The following is a 15,695-nucleotide window of genomic DNA, read 5'->3' as shown; positions in this document are numbered from 1 at the left end:
ATGGTAATGCCGCATACCCGTCGCGGAAGCTAGAGCACGACTCTCTCGGGCCATTTATGCCTGGTTTCGGGTTGACTGTGTCTCGTTATACGGCTCCCAAGTTTGTCAAGGTCCTCAGGTGCAGTGGAAAAAAATTGGAGGAGACACTTAAGCTCCGCCTTAAGTGTAAGACGCGGTAGCTTTGATGGGTTAGTTTCCATATATGCAGAATTGGTCGTTCTCTACTCTACATTCATAGATCCCTGGGGGTCTTCATAGCACTCCTGACGAACTGGTACAGCGGTTAAGCGATGTTCCCAGTGGTGGGTCTTGTGCGACCCAGGTTGATCTTCCCGACCGACCAATCATTAACTACCACAAGCCAAGGTGGGCAGTTTGCTCACTATCCACTGGGCAGGTTGTGATGACGCCGCAAGGTCACGTGACGTGACGTAGGTGGCCCACCTGCCTCCTAGGTTGCTCTCTGGGGACCACCTGCCAGAGCCATGCCCTTGATTTTTCGCTCACAACGCCGGCAATGCCGACGCTGGATTTTCTGTGTAACGGGGCCTCTAACTCTATCGCGTTAAAACCGACTTGGGCCGACAGCACTTGGCTATAGGAGGTGCAGCTTCCCGATCTGCAACGGGGCTCTGTGTTCGCGGATCAACTCCTCAGAAGTCACACCCCTCGTTCCAGCACTTTCTAATTTTCTCTTGCAGCCTACTGTAGCTGGTGCTGGATAGCCAGCTATAGTTGCGACATGCATGTCAGAAATACTGACCTTTATCATCTAAAGCCGAAGTTCAAAATATGAGTTAGGCGTACTTTCGTCGGTGTTTTTTGGTTTCAATCGAAAAGTCCAACTCCTAGCCATAGCAATACTGTAACAGCAGCCTAGTGTTCCCAGCGAATAGCTGTCGTGTACCAGGATTGATATGGCGGCGTCTTAGAATTTATTTATTTATTTACAGAACACTGCAGGCCCTTCTGGACCGTAACAGGAGGGAAAATACAGTGCAACACGAATATATATATAAACAACACTGGAAAAATTTGAAACACAAAGCCAATTAATTTGAATGGCGTCAATATTCTATTTCTTCACTGGAGTGTATGTCACGTACTGCTGTTAAAGGTAATTAATTCCATTCAGTTACTGTCCGAGGGAAGAAGGGGTATTTAAAATAGGCGAGTTCTGGCGGTGAATGGAGTTATTTAATCAGAGTGGTGATGTCTTGTTGGCCGTGGAGCGGATAATGGCTTGAAGTAGGGATCCTTGCACATTGACAACTTATGTTTGAGAAGAAAAATAAATTTTAATGTGAGAATTTTGAGTCTTACCTGCAATGTTTGAATTCGGTGTGCTCGCATTATGGCAGTAGGTGAGTCGGCTGAACGGTATTTTGAAAAGATGAATCGAATGGCCTTGCGCTGGATCATTTCATGTTCTTGAATTTTAGTTTCATAAAATGGGTCCTACACGATGGAAGCGTATTATAACTTGGGTCTGATTAATGATGAATAGGCTAAAAATTTCAGATCTGCATGAGCATTCTTCAGTTTGTGCTTGAGGACACATAGTTTACGAAAACCCGGTGCACAAACATTACTTATATGTTTGTTCCAGCTTAGAATATTAGTTATTGTAACGCCAAGATATTTACATTCAGCTACCCCCGAAAGCGGAAATGTTGGAAGAGCGTAGGGTTAAAATAGGCTGTTTTTTTTTTGTTAATCTCATAAATGCGGTTTTCTCAGCGTTAAGTTTCATTTCCCACTGATTGCACCATGCCAAAATATTCTTTAGGTTTAAATTGAGTAATAGTTGGTCTTCATGACAAGTAATTGCATTAAACAAAACACAGTCATCTGTAAACAGCCGGATTTGAACGGGGTGAGTAACTACTTAAACAATGTCATTCGCGTATATTAAAAATTAACAGGGTACCGAGGACGATTCCTTGTGGGACACCAGAAAAAACAGGCAGGCTGTGTGAATAATGGTCGTCAATACTAACAAACTGCTCTCGGCTAGATCAGTAAGCTGAAACCCAGTTAACTACAATGTTGGGAAGACCAACTTGTTTAAGCTTTTCAATTAATTTGGAATGGGAGACGAGGTAAAATGCTTTACTAAAATGATAAAAATAATATTAAGCTGGTCTTATTTATCAAGTACAGATGTGTGCAAGGTCAGCCCGGGCCTGGGTTGGGGGAGCGGGGCGGGATGATCCCAATTTCTGGGCCTCGCAAACCGCCTGATAGTAAGCACGCTTAATTTATAGGAGTGATACGAGGCTGGACTCAGTAACACTGACCCTGAGAGATGAGGCTGAGCTTGTGGATCAACAACACTGGTGCCGTTAAGATAAGAAAATAGGGACAAAGTTGAACGTTCGCTTCGCGTACGCCAGGACTGCGTCATCTTTCTAAAGCAAGTGAGTCGACCGTCGCCCAGTTTTTAGTGCTCGTAACGATTTGGTTGATTGTCATAAAGCTGCCTATCGGGTGTTAGTCTTTTTGCTACACTAATGATTTAGTTAAAAAGGGCGGTCGGTAGCTGGCGTGTCCCATACGCATAGAAACAATGCCTCAGTGGTTATCCTTGCAACTCTGATTGCTGACGAAATGATAGGACGATTTCGAGTGTACGCAGTGATGGCCGCGTGGTCAGCGGCTAATGCACAACAGGTGCACAGGTACGATGATGAGCTGTCCTGTATATTGTCGCAAGAGCCAGGAAATGCCCCTGGATAAGGCCAAACTGGTCAATGCAGCACTTTACACGCATATACCTGGTACACATCACTATGTGTGCCGTGCGAGGCTTACGAACGAAAGAGGAAATGAATGAATTAAGGAGTGAATAACCGAACTAAACACCACACTGTACTAGTAACCGTTTATAAATGTTATTAAAGGCATTCCCAATTGCATCGCCACATTCCGAGTCGTTTAACTTGCTTGTCGGCGTCTAAAAATGCATTAAAAGTACGGAGGGTATTATAAGCTGGTCGCAGCTGGCGCAGGACCGGCTTGATTCGATGGATATGATAAGAGGCCTTTGCCCAGCAGTGAGCGTAGTTAGGCTGCAGTCGCCGATAATGATAGTGATGATTAAAAAGTTTGCCAAAGATCAAAGAAACAGAGCTCGACGTCAACTTTGTGCCATTGCCCCGTGTTACCTGCGTACTTCTGCTTTTCAAGATGACAGCCATAAAGCGAGTACTGAATTCTAAAACTGGGTTTAGTTTTCCCGTGTAGAAATTAGCCCTCGAATGTGTGGGGCGAGCTTGACCGGCCTATTGGCGGACGCGTTTGTACGAGTCGGTGCATTGTGTCCAATCTTGTCGTCATCCGTGCTTCCCTTCGTCGGGTCGACAATCGGAAATAGTTTGGCATTTTGTGCGTTACATCACCGTGTAACGGTGACGTGTGCACGATTTAGGTCAGTGGATCGATTATAAGTGTTCCTAAGTCGGGAATGCAGAAAAAAAAGTGTGCTGTAAAATGCGGGGTTTAATGCGCTCAAGCTGCGTGTGGTAGAGTCGACGTGGAGGACTTGGGATTAATTCTTCCCACCCGAGTTTTTTTAAACCTCCACTGACATTGCACCATGATTAAACTCTGGAATAAGCCTCTTTTTTAAGGCGAAAGCCTTTCTGTATCACTCTCTGTATCTCTCACACCATAGCTGTCAATCAAGTGACGTCGACTTAAGGAAAAAAAACGTCCTTGTGCACGGCGCGATTCGAACCACCATCGTTCTGTCCCGCAGGAGAGCGTGCTAACGACTACGTTACTTCCTGCCAAAGCATATGGGGTTCTCTTTTCACGGGCAGGCCCACTTTATTTTTCATTTTTTTATAGTCTCACAATAATTTTTGTCTAGTTATACAAAACCCGTTATACTTAGTGGCACAGCCAGGGACACTTTATTTTTCCTTCTTTTCATAGTCCCACAATAATTTTTGTATAGCGTAAGAGCCCGTTCTGCCTAAGGCGGTGCGGGTTTTGGCAACATTATTTCTCTTTCCTTTTTTTCTCTGCCCACACTAAGATATGTCTAGCGTAAGGACGCTGGAGAGTGTTTGCGAAAAGGCGTCGAATCAGACGGATGCCTCCCAAACGCCCTGGAGTACCTGTCTTCAGCATTTAAGATTCACAAACAATTGTGTACTTAATCAACATCGTAGCCACACATCAGTGACACAAGCAGGAACACCGCGCTAAAGCCTTTCACCTCACCGCACTTTAGGTGCGGTGAGGTTTCAGTCAAATATTGTTATCACGTAAGGACCTTAAGTGCAAACCCTGACCTTGTGGTAGAACATTCTCCTTGCATTCGGGACGTGCTGGGTTCGATCCCCGGCGCCGCCGGGCGCCCACCGGTTTTCTAATGGGTACAAGGTTTCTCCTGGCCAGATGTTCGGATAGCACAATTGGCGAAATGTTTGGGAAAAGGGCTGTGGACTTAACCGGTCTGTTAACGGGCCGCACTGATTCGCACAAGCAATTACTGCTTCTGCGTTTGGTTTGTGCTCTTTTTTCCAGTTTTATGCACTGTCGAATCATGTACTTCACACCCCGATATCCCAGCCCCACACACAAGTGCTGGGGCATGTATTTATTTATTTATTTGTTTAAACCTGAAATGCCCCTTGGTCAGGGGTTTTACGTGAGGGGTGGGCGGCTTCAGAAAAGTAAATTTTCAGTGGCTGTCCTGAAATTTGTCGCAGTGGAGTGGTGAGCCGCTTCTTCAGGTATATCATTCCGGTACTTCGCTGTTTGTTGAAAAAAACGAGTGAAGGTGCGATGATGTGGGCGCGTGCGGCGGATATACAGACTTGGAATGACTGGTCCGGGATGAATGGTGGTGAGCAGGAGATATAACGCTGTTATCAATTGGAAAATGATAAAACTTGAGGTAGAGAACGAGCCTGGCTATTTTACGTCGAGTTCCTAGATTGCAAAGATTTGCATTAGATTTGAGAGCTGTGACAATGGTATCCGAAGAAGAGTCATGAAAAATAAATCAAGCTGCGCGGTTTTGGATAGATTCAATGGAGTTAGGAAGATTACTCTAATGAGGGTCCCACACTGAGGATGCATATTCTAGCTTGAGCCTTATAAGCATTTTGTAAGAAAGGATTTTTACGGAAGGGGAGCAGAATTTAAGCTTTCGCCCGAGAAAGTCGAGAGTGCTGTTAGCCTCGTTAGATATTTCCTCTATGTGAGAGGACCACGAAAGATTGTGTTCAAATAAGTTTTAGGCATTTATAAGATGTGACAGAGGATATTACTGGGCTACGAAAAAGCAATCATTAAACGAATTGAGGTGAATAAAATATATTATCACTGTTGTTATTATTACTAGTGTTACCACACGATATTCTGCGCTTAGCCATGCTAAACCGTCTGCTATTTTTGTTATTCTCGAAAATATTTCCCCTTTACTGAGTATTAGGATTTCATGTGTCTGGGTTTTACTCTTCTTTACTAACTGGACCTGTTTTATTTATGCAATTAACCTGTACTGTAAATTGTATGTGTCTTTCTTTTTGTTTGCATGCTATTTCTCTTTGTTATATTTTATATAAATTTCGTTTGCTTCATACGTTGGCGTGCGATTAATTTACCTGAAGAATTTGTGTTTAGTTTCTCGTTGCCGCATTGCTTTTATTTGTTTTCTCTACACACTGTTGATAAGAGGTCCCATTACAGCATCTGGTTTGTGACTTCTTCCTGTATATCATGTATCCATGCGCTCTAAAATGCCATCATCAGTGAAAATGAACTTTCAACAGCATGCGCGAGATTTGGTACTTCGACTTGATCGAAATGAGATCGGAATTTGATCCCATGACCTTGGGCTCAGGAGCCGAACGTCGTAGCTTCTGATCCATCATTGCGGGTTGCTGAAAAAAAGGCGGGGGATCCCCTTCGCGGAAACCGGAAATCCCGGACTTATAGCGCATAGTGACAGTCGTCAAGGATCGATTGAGAGATGATGTCGGCAGGACAGAGACTAGCGATACGTTTATGATACAGCTTCGTACGACAGTTCTCCCCATTGCATTCCCGACTGTTTTCTTTTCTTTTTTAATTATTTGCTTCAACCGGTGCTACAATCCGCGGCTGCTTGACAGGAATGGGTGACACGATGTATTTTTTTTTTAATTTTCTTGACGTGTGCGTTGGCAGCTTTAAGTAGTAGACTGACTGACTACTCGTGTGAGCCTTACATGCGGCTGACGCTGCAGTGCGATAGTAGCGTTGACGTCACAGGACACAATCGTGTCCTGGAAAAGCGGTAACTATACGATAACTCGCAAGCCACATTTTGTGGGGGACGTTTTGCCCGTACTTTTTTATCGCTGATACGTTACGGACGCGCTACTGTCAACAGCATTTCATCTTGTACCCAGAAGAAAAATAACTTTACCCACATGTATCGCAACCCTCCCCGCGCGTGAAGCCCAAGCGTAGGCGGACGTTTATTTTTGTTCTTTATTACGTTATCTCGCAGAAGCGGAACACGTATCCGTCTTCCCCTGAGCGTACGCGGATGCGTCTTTCTCACGTCGCGACAGCCTCGGCACGTGGGGTGTGCTGTGTTCGCTATGATAAAGTGTTATCAGCGTATAGTACGAGCCAGCGGGCGAGGATGTAAGATACGCAGGTACCATCAGTCGGACACGTGATATCGAACCCGACTATAAATAAGGCCAGCTCCACCCTCGTTGTTTGCGCTCATCAGACGGCGGTGCAGAGTCGTTTCGGCTTTCCCCTCCCCTTACTATACCTGCCGCACACAGGAGGCAAGATGAACAAGCTGGTCGCGATCGTCGCCCTGCTGGTCGCCGCCGTCGCTGCGGTGTCGGCCTACGACGACATCGGCCAGGTCCCCATCCTGCCGCTGCCGAGGGTAAATACTTCGCTCAGCGTCCAGAACAAATGAGCGTTTTGTAACTGTGCACGCGTTGGTTGACAGTGTTGCTCCTAATCTCTGTTTGCCGAATGCTGTTATACGGTTTCGAGAATAGCTGGGCTCGAGTGTAATGTACTCGGCATCAAAACATTTGCTTCGCTCTTGAAGTGGAAGGAGAAATTTGGAAGCGCTGCACAAAAGCACCAAAGAACAAACTACGAAAGCTGCAGCGATATAGTCTCGGTGTCATCCACCTCGTCACAATAAGCGAACGCCTTAGCTTAATCTCTATACGCCTAGTTGTCTGTTTTGTCTTCCTCGGAGGAAGCGTGCAGAGCCGTGCTGAGTCTTTACGAAAAAAGAAAAATCTGAAATAGCTCTCTCAACCGTAGTGCAATTAATCACCACATCCTTCTTGGTGCTTACTTTTGCTTTTATGTCAGGACGGCGCGAAAACAACAAGGACCAAAGAGGCACACGAACACAAAAGGACAACACAACAGGAGCCTTTTTGGTCCTTGTTGTTTACGCGCCGTCCTGACATCATCAAAAAGCTATGCACCAACTAGCCCAAGCCAAAGTACTTCCTGAGCATATTATTTTGCTGTAGATCATTCCACAGAGATAATAAGATGCAATATTAAAGCGCGCTTTAGCTATTGAATCATGATCCCAGACGGGGCTCTGAATTGCGGTCCTTTGTGTGCTCACAGGGTCCGTCTTTGCGGTGTTTGTTTTGGGAAACTGCATAAAATAGAAAACTACCGAATGGAACGACATTAGACGTCGAGTAGGACCCAAAGGGTGAAAGGAGGAGCGGCAGAAGCGGACGCTTGTGTAGATTTGAGACAGTATACGCAAAAATGGTGCCCATTGTTTGTTCCGGCCTTCCAAAGCAATTGAGGACCTACCGACAGTCCGCTGCAACGCCCCTCCCGCACACTGACCATATTCGCTCGCAGAACCGGGAACTGGGTGCTTCGTGCCGGGTGAGCTCCGAATGCAAGTCCCGATGCTGCTCGACCATCTTTGCCCACGGCGACCAGGCGGGCAGCCCGAGGCAGTGCCGCCGCTACGCCGAGCCCGGAGAACGATGTAGCGACGAGCAGATCAAGGGAGGCACCTACGTCGGCGGCTGCCCCTGCCGCATCGGTGAGCACCGATACGGGCGCCTCCTAACCGTGTAGCTAACCACGTGGCCTTTCGTGTCCAACAGTTCTGGACAAAAGCATATTTGAGCGGGAAAGAGTTCGTGAAGAACGCAACGTTTTCACGTACTGTGAGATTTCACTATCAACTTATCCGCAGATCTCCCGTTGTCAGGTTTGCATTTTGTTTTCGCTGTTAACGTTGTTGCTATCGCCAAAAGCGTTCTAATTGGTTTTTACGGCAGTGTTGACTGATCGATGCGAGTGATGGTAAAACTTAAAAAAAAGATTTCGCTACACATCGGAAGAATGGACCATTACCTGCAATATCTCCATAACAGTACCTTACAATTTTCCAATGTTCAAAATTTTTCTCCAAAGAATGTTGGGCATGTTACTCCACGTGCTCGCCTCTATAATCATGCCATGATTTATGCCTCTGAGACTAAATATCTGACGACAAATTAGCTCAAGGCGACCGAAAGCGTCTATTGTGCGCATGGATATATCTGTTTTGTATGCGACGTCAGTGTTATGTGGCTAACGTGCAACTTTTCTGCTAAGGCCAAAGCGACGTTCAATCAATTAAAATATGCTTTAGTAGTCAGACGGCTGCTCTTGCTGACTTGCGCAAAAGCAGTAACATTACTTGCAGTTATGTGAAATCAGCAGGAATTTAGGCCAATAATACCTCAGAAATCTGAATTCATCAGAACAGCAGGTTATAAATTATAATGCATTCTGCCGTGGTCTGCTTATTGTACACGTTCTCGAAGGATAGCCCTGGAGTCTTGTCTCACAAAGGCTCACCAAATCAGTTGGTTACTTTGCGTCTATTATGTCAAGCCCAACAGAGCGAAGCTTTCAGCGTATAGGTCAAACCTGATTAGAAAACAGCGGGTAAAATACATACGGCCCATCACGCACAGAAAAACACATCTCAAACGCTGTCCTTGATCCGTTCCCTTCTTTTACTTTGTCTTCCAATCGCTTCCCTTCACCAACTGCCATTTATTTCATTATTACTTGAATGCGCGGGGCAGACCGCAAAATCGACGCTGGAAGAAACGCCTTTTTTTTCGGTTTTCCTCGGCTTTTTACGAAGCTCCGTGGACTTCAGCATAAGAATGAATACAAGGCGGCTGCGTCGATGCCAGTCTGTCCCCCAGATATCTGCGAAATCAGAGCTGCCCCTCCCCCCTACGCGCTTATCGATGGCAGCCATTGTTTCTTCGCAATGCACAAATAGCCGGATAAAGAGATCGTTGTATTCTTCCTTTTCTATTTTAGTAACACGGCTATTATTGCGGCTTGTCTGACGATTACAAAGGCGCTTTCCCGCAAGCTTTACCTGCCACGGCAACGCTGGAGATGTTGGTGAGGAGCTTCGCGCCAAAGAAACACCTTGCATTACCCGCCGCTTCTTAGACTGACATCTGAACATTGAACGTCAATTACGGTAATGAGTTTTTAAGGCAGACTTACGCCATTCGGAAGAGCTTTATTCGTTCACAGTTTAACGATAATTAGTCGCTCAGCGCTTAATGTTTATTTTCAAGAGATAAAGAGGAAGAAGGAAAGCAAGGTTGATGTGCTGATTCGTTTAAAGTTCTACGAGCTCTTCTTTTTTCACCAAAATGCTGTCTGTTATTTAGCTGTCAATATTGTTCTGTTGTTTTTATTCATTGATTTTTCAAAATTCACGATTGATGCTACAGTTTTGTCGTCATCTTCCATGGTAACTTCTTTGTTTATTCAATTACACCTTGGCCAATCCCCCCGCGTGGCTATGTGCCATATACCTGGGGTGAAGAAGAAGAAGAAGAAGAGGATGCTAAATAGAAGGGTGTCCCGGTTGGCTACCCTGCGCTATTTGGTCGCAAATTTATGCCAAAATTGCAGACGTTGGGAATGCCCTTAGGTGATTCTGTCGGTGGGCGCTTGAATTAGTAGGCATGAAGCGTCGAGTCGATGTTTTTGTCGTTTCGGTCATGGTGGCCCGAGTATACTGGCATAATTAATGGCCCATGCCGTTATCCTCTCCACCTTTATGAAGACGTGAAGGTTGGCAATATTCTCCGAAACCAAAGGAGGTATAGGGAATTGTTGCTATCTTTTCATTTTTTTAATCTGTGATGTTAATGAAAACTTAATAGTAATTATTTCACGGCTGAAAGTAAATTGATTACAAAGTATTACCCATGCAAGGACATGTATTTCAAGGACCAGCCCTGCAAATTCGCGCCAACAAGGTGTCTGTCGTGACTTCTGATACGACGTCACAGGCCACGACACACCGCGGTAAAAAGAAACTGCGCGCTGAAGATCGAGAACCTTTAAAACGCGCACTCAAAGCTGAGCGTTGCCTGAATGCATTTTTTATTTAGTTGATGATTTATTTGATGCGTTTTATTCATTTATTCTCAAACTGGGAGATTTATTGACACTTGGAAGCAAAGAACTGCATTAGTCGGTGAATGCATCCGTGAGAGATGACGCTAGTGTGAGAAGACACTATTTGCTGTTAACTACATTCAGAACGCCTAGGCACATGTGATGCCTTTTATGCGCGTAACTGTGAGGACGTGTATGAGAAAGAAAGAGGAAAAGCAAAGAGTGAACGTGTGACGCCACGCCAGATCTCCTCGGGAATCAAGCCGGAAACATGGGAGAATATTACAGGCAAACAGCAGCGTTTTACAGTACTTGGTTACGGACAGACTGGACGTTTTTCGCAGCTGTAGATGTTAGGAAACTTCAGCCTAACACGTGTACAGATCGATATAGCATCGCTTGCGTTGTGATTCGCTTCGAACACGTCGTGGCATACGTGCAGGCGATGGTCATTCACCGAGCGTATTCAATAATGTCATTGCGCGAAATACTCTGTACTAAAACTTCGTGCCGTACAGTAGAAATGTGCGCACGAATGGTCAAGTATACCGTCTTTGCCAAAAGTGTCCGGCCTACAGGCATTCGCTTTCGAACCTTGTAGCAGAGCTATTTCCACCACCTCTGTAAGCCCTACATCTCTAGAACATGAGCAGGATTCTCATCTGCACATCTGGAGAACTCTGAAGCTTCAGGGGCGCCGTTAGCATCTCACTGCAAGATTAAACAGCAAACACTGTGGGAGGACACTTTTGACGGAGACTGTATTCACTTCACGAATGAAAGTCGTTTTGAAACCTCTTGCGTTATAATTATAGCCCTTCCATTTTCCACATGACCTTACATGTTTTCTTGTCTTGTTTCAAGGTCTCTGCGGAGCCAACGGCTACTGCTCTTAGGCTTGAGTTTTGAAGACTTGGAAGACTGGCTCGAGGCCGAAACTTTCGTGGCCACGAAAGCACAGACACTGAGCCTCTCGCACCTCAAGAAGTACTTGGAGCGAACGGCAAAATAAATGAGCTGGTTTAGAGAAGTGGGCACTTTTTTGACATAGACGAGTATTTCTCCTATAGTTGAAATGATGATGTAACGCAGCCCTGCGGTGGTGCAACCAAACCTCGCCCTCGCCGGAGTTAAGTCGTGACGTCGGGGATGGGGAAAAAACAACGTAACGCGATCTCGTCGGAGTGCTTCAGCTTGACAGGCACGAGCTGTCAGGTCTTTACCAGACTGACACATGACGAGAAGTGCAGCTGGGGTTGTGGCTCCATGAAAAACTGTGTTTAGCTAAATGGAGGAAAGAATTGCTACATCAACGCCTGGGTGTACTCGTCTTGAGTGACAGTTTTCGAACCTAATTGGTGTTATTTTATTTTTATTAGTTAAAATATCACGCAAGAACTACAGCTCTATTTTTGTCTGCGTCGTAGTATATTTTTGATTTCGTAAAAAGTGTTAAACGTATAGTCTTGGTCAAAAGTGTTAAGGCCAAAAGCTTTTCGCTTCAGCCGCATAACAGAACTATTATGGCATTATTAAAAACCGAATGATCTTGAAATGCTAGCAGAAGGTTTCTTTTTGCTGAAGAGAAGCTTCCTGCTTGACTGGTATTTTGAATGATCCGCTACACAGAGCATTCTGGGAACATTTATTTCGCTGCAGCTGAACGCTGTGGCCTTAAGACTTTTGACCAAGACTCAAAATAATCTGGTTGCTGGATCTCAATTTAACGGACTGTAAAGAATAATTGATTGGCGGGTAATTAGCCTTTCCAAATTGGTCTGTCTCTGCTGTCAGAGGATTGCGGATGAGGTTTATTTAAAAAATCAAATGACCACTGAAACTGCCGAATTTTTCTCACCCGCGACCTAGGAGAAACAAATGGATATGTGGAACGATAGGTAGAGCGAGAACACAGATAGGACGAGCGACGGAGCGAAACGACAGCGGAGATTAAATTTTCGCAACTAATTACAAAAAAATTAGTGAGATTAGAGCAGCAGTCCCAGAGCCTGCAGAGCTCATCACTGCCGATCGCTTGTGTACGCGTGAGTTCACGGTGCCGATGCTGCGTTACACGAAGCGTTTCACAACTCAACGAAATACGATCAATAATGCCTGGAGACCTGATTGCAGTGTGCACTGGCGCTTCAGTGTTTCCGGCGACATTGCCACCAAGAAAAGATTGGTGTCACCGTGGCCGTGCGCCCCTTTACGGTTGAATCTGACGTCCCATCGTGCGCTGGATCGACTAATCATAATCTGAACAACAACTCTGCAGGGAATATTGGTTGAAGAAAAAAAAGAACCCCGCGAGGCGTTGGGAAGATCTTCCGTACGTCGAGTAATTAAGAGTCGAATTATCTTTATATTAAGGAAACAAACAAACAAACAAAAATAGGATAGCAGCGAAAAACTAACTCCATAAAAACACAAAGCAAGCAAAAATGTACACAGGGCAACAGCGAGAACTAAAAGTGTTTTTAAAAGTGGTACACCTATTAATAAAATATTCTTCACTATCCGCAAACAGACTTAAACAGCTACCTAATACTCATGTGCGTGCACTGCGGATGGGCAAGATATAGAGATAATCCCCTGCTGGAACGTCATTGTTCCCTCCTGGTCGCCCGCATGGGTTTGGTCGGAGCGGTTTGTTTCATGATAGAATGTTTCCACAAAAGCAAGTTACAAAAATTGAGACAGCGCTTTCCTATTCGTTGACTATGCCGCACTTTAGCGTTCGACTACCTAGATTCGCACCATAATGGCGGCCACGTCATTTAGCGAAAATATGTAGAGGACGCATGACCACTATTTTCAATCTAAAGTTGGCATATTAATTATTCAATTTGAGCGCCTCAACAGTCCGCTAAACGTTAAAAAAGGAAAAATTCCTGCTCAATATGTTTTTGCAAAAGGAATTATGACACTTCTAGTTAGCAATTTGTCTTAAATTCTGAGGGATAATTGGTGGAAATTTTCAAAACGAATAGCTGCCTGCTCCTAACGCACTTATACCCCTGTCACACGGGCACCGCAAAGGCCTTCGAGAGTCAGGTCCTTATATACAAAGGCATAAGGAGTGCAGCTACACGGCACAAATGTTGCGCCTTTGCCGCTAAGGGCCTTGGAGGCGAACGCGCTCGTCAGAGACCTTTGGAGCCCAAAGGCGCGGACATCGAGAACCTTCGATCGTAGTGCCACCCAACGTCAAAAAGTAAAAGCAATAAGAAAAAAATAGATACAACTAACAATGTTTGAAAACAACTTTTTTTAAATACGGAAGGACTGTCTGCCTTTGCTTTTTGTACGGCCGTCTATATTTTATGCCCAGATTTCAAGACAGTGAAAGTGTTGAGCAACACCGAGTACCTCTGGTGGCCAAGGCAATGCACAAAACCTGCTGCTGCTGATGAGAGTAGCTGTTGCAGCTCTTTTAAGGAAGCAGTTAGAATAAAAAAAAAATGTCTGAGCTCAACGAATGAACAGAACTTTCCACTTTAATTTTAAAACACTCACTTCAGCCGCCTCGAGCACAGCAGCGGGTGCTAAGCCTGAACGACAGTTTCACCTTTGGGCTGCACAGTGTAGCTAAGGCGCTGCTCCTTTTTTCGCTCCTTTGGTGAAAAATGTTGCCTTTGCTGGAAAGGCCTTAGAGGAATGCCGTGTGACAGAGGTATTAAGCGTACACCTTGAACTCAACATAGTTGGAGCCACAGACCGCACGCAACTTATTTGTCTGTTGGCTCCCTAAACTGAGCAAAGATATCTTATTTTAAGCAAAGATTATCGCAGCTGTTTAGGATCGGGGAGTTTGGCGATGTCTGATTTTATTCAGCTACACAGCTGCGCAGCACAAGAACAACTGACAATTTACATAAAAGGTCACAGTAAAACGAATTTCAGCGTTAGCTGATACCTTGCGTGATGTGCATCTGCATGTGACACCACTGAAACTCGTGCATTTAGAGTGACTGTTGCTGTAATCTTTATTTTCCTATTTTGGATGCAAACATGTGTGCTACATCACGAGATGATTTCTGATGTGAAACCTAGGCACGCTATCAGGGCGAGGAATTTTTACTACCAAGCATGACAGCATCATGTTAGTGATCATATCATGGTCTGCTTGACACCCGTACTACCCTTCTGCTGGAATGCACTCGTGCTGTGCCTTTCCTCAGCTCTTCTTGTGAGAAGAGCTGAAGAACCGACATAACCCAATGGGTTTTATCGAAACCATCTTCTGCTTTTCCTCCCTGCCTTTCCTCCTCCTCCTCCTTCTCCTCCTCCTCCTCCTTTTCTGCTTTTTATTTTCTACTTAATCTTACAAGCCCAAGTGGATAACATGCATAGCACGTGCTTCCACCTACGCGACCGCGTATGAGGTGTACGCTGTACATTACGGCTCACTATTAGAGGTAAAGCCTGATTGGCATTCCAGGCAATGCTACTGCAGCATGTTGTCTAGCCTAATGGGAAAAGAAAATCTGATATGATATTTTAAGAGGAAATGTTGTGCAGACAGATAAGAACGTAGGATTTCACTTCGAACATGAGGTATGCTGGAGTGCGACTTAAGAGTTCCCTTTAAATGTGACCTGTACTGTACTTAGCCGCGTATGCTTTTCGTGCTTATGAAGACATGGGTGATCTTTTTCGCTATCCAGGTGAGACGTGAAGGGCCCTGAAATATATATACACATTTGAAAAAATGTTGCTTAGAAATACAGTTTCATCTGGGCGCCATCATATGTTATGCTGCAGCAGAACCACCCCGTCCAAGGCTGGTCGCAAGTCACGGTCCCTCCAGTTAGACGGTTGACAGGAATAAACGGTCGACGGGACGCTCAGGGTGAGGGAATTCTCCGTTTGGCCTCAGTGTGATATATGTCTGATTGTCGGCTCCATGAGTAACGCCAGACGCCGGATTGGCTGCTGTATACATCTTCCTGGAGGGGCATCACGGCGGTTTGACACAGAGAGTCATGGTGCTGCAGGAACGTTGCCCAGATAATTTGCAGGGACTCGTTTAAGGACAAAAAAAACTGCGGTCTAATCTACGCTTTACCCTGACTATTCCACTGCAGGAATGCATGCCCGCTGCACAGTATTCTTTTACCACGCCTACACACCGAGTGTTGTCAGTAGAGCGACAAAGCGAAACCTCGTCCACTGTTCCAGCTTCCTCCAAAGCAGAGTTCCCATGGGCGTTGTGGAGGCATGGCTGGACTGCGAGC

The 15,695-nt window shown here is 45.3% G+C and overlaps 2 protein-coding genes across 2 annotated transcripts in view; one reads left to right on the top strand and one right to left on the bottom strand.

The window, feature by feature from the left end:
• Positions 1 to 15,695, bottom strand: part of LOC144107866 (CMP-sialic acid transporter-like) — a 112,146-nt gene that overhangs the window by 55,630 nt on the left and 40,821 nt on the right. The window lies entirely within an intron of this gene.
• LOC144106394 (uncharacterized) lies at positions 6,734 to 11,485 on the top strand. The gene is made up of 3 exons (XM_077639192.1): positions 6,734 to 6,910; positions 7,876 to 8,065; positions 11,320 to 11,485. The coding sequence occupies exons 1-3, from the start codon at positions 6,809 to 6,811 to the stop codon at positions 11,349 to 11,351; spliced, it is 324 nt and encodes a 107-aa protein (XP_077495318.1). The 5' UTR covers positions 6,734 to 6,808; the 3' UTR covers positions 11,352 to 11,485.

The sequence above is a fragment of the Amblyomma americanum genome, chromosome 10, assembly GCF_052857255.1.
Source record: "Amblyomma americanum isolate KBUSLIRL-KWMA chromosome 10, ASM5285725v1, whole genome shotgun sequence".
NCBI lineage: Eukaryota > Metazoa > Arthropoda > Arachnida > Ixodida > Ixodidae > Amblyomma > Amblyomma americanum.
Note: the sequence above shows the minus strand (reverse complement) of the source record. Positions and strands in the feature narration are given on the sequence as shown.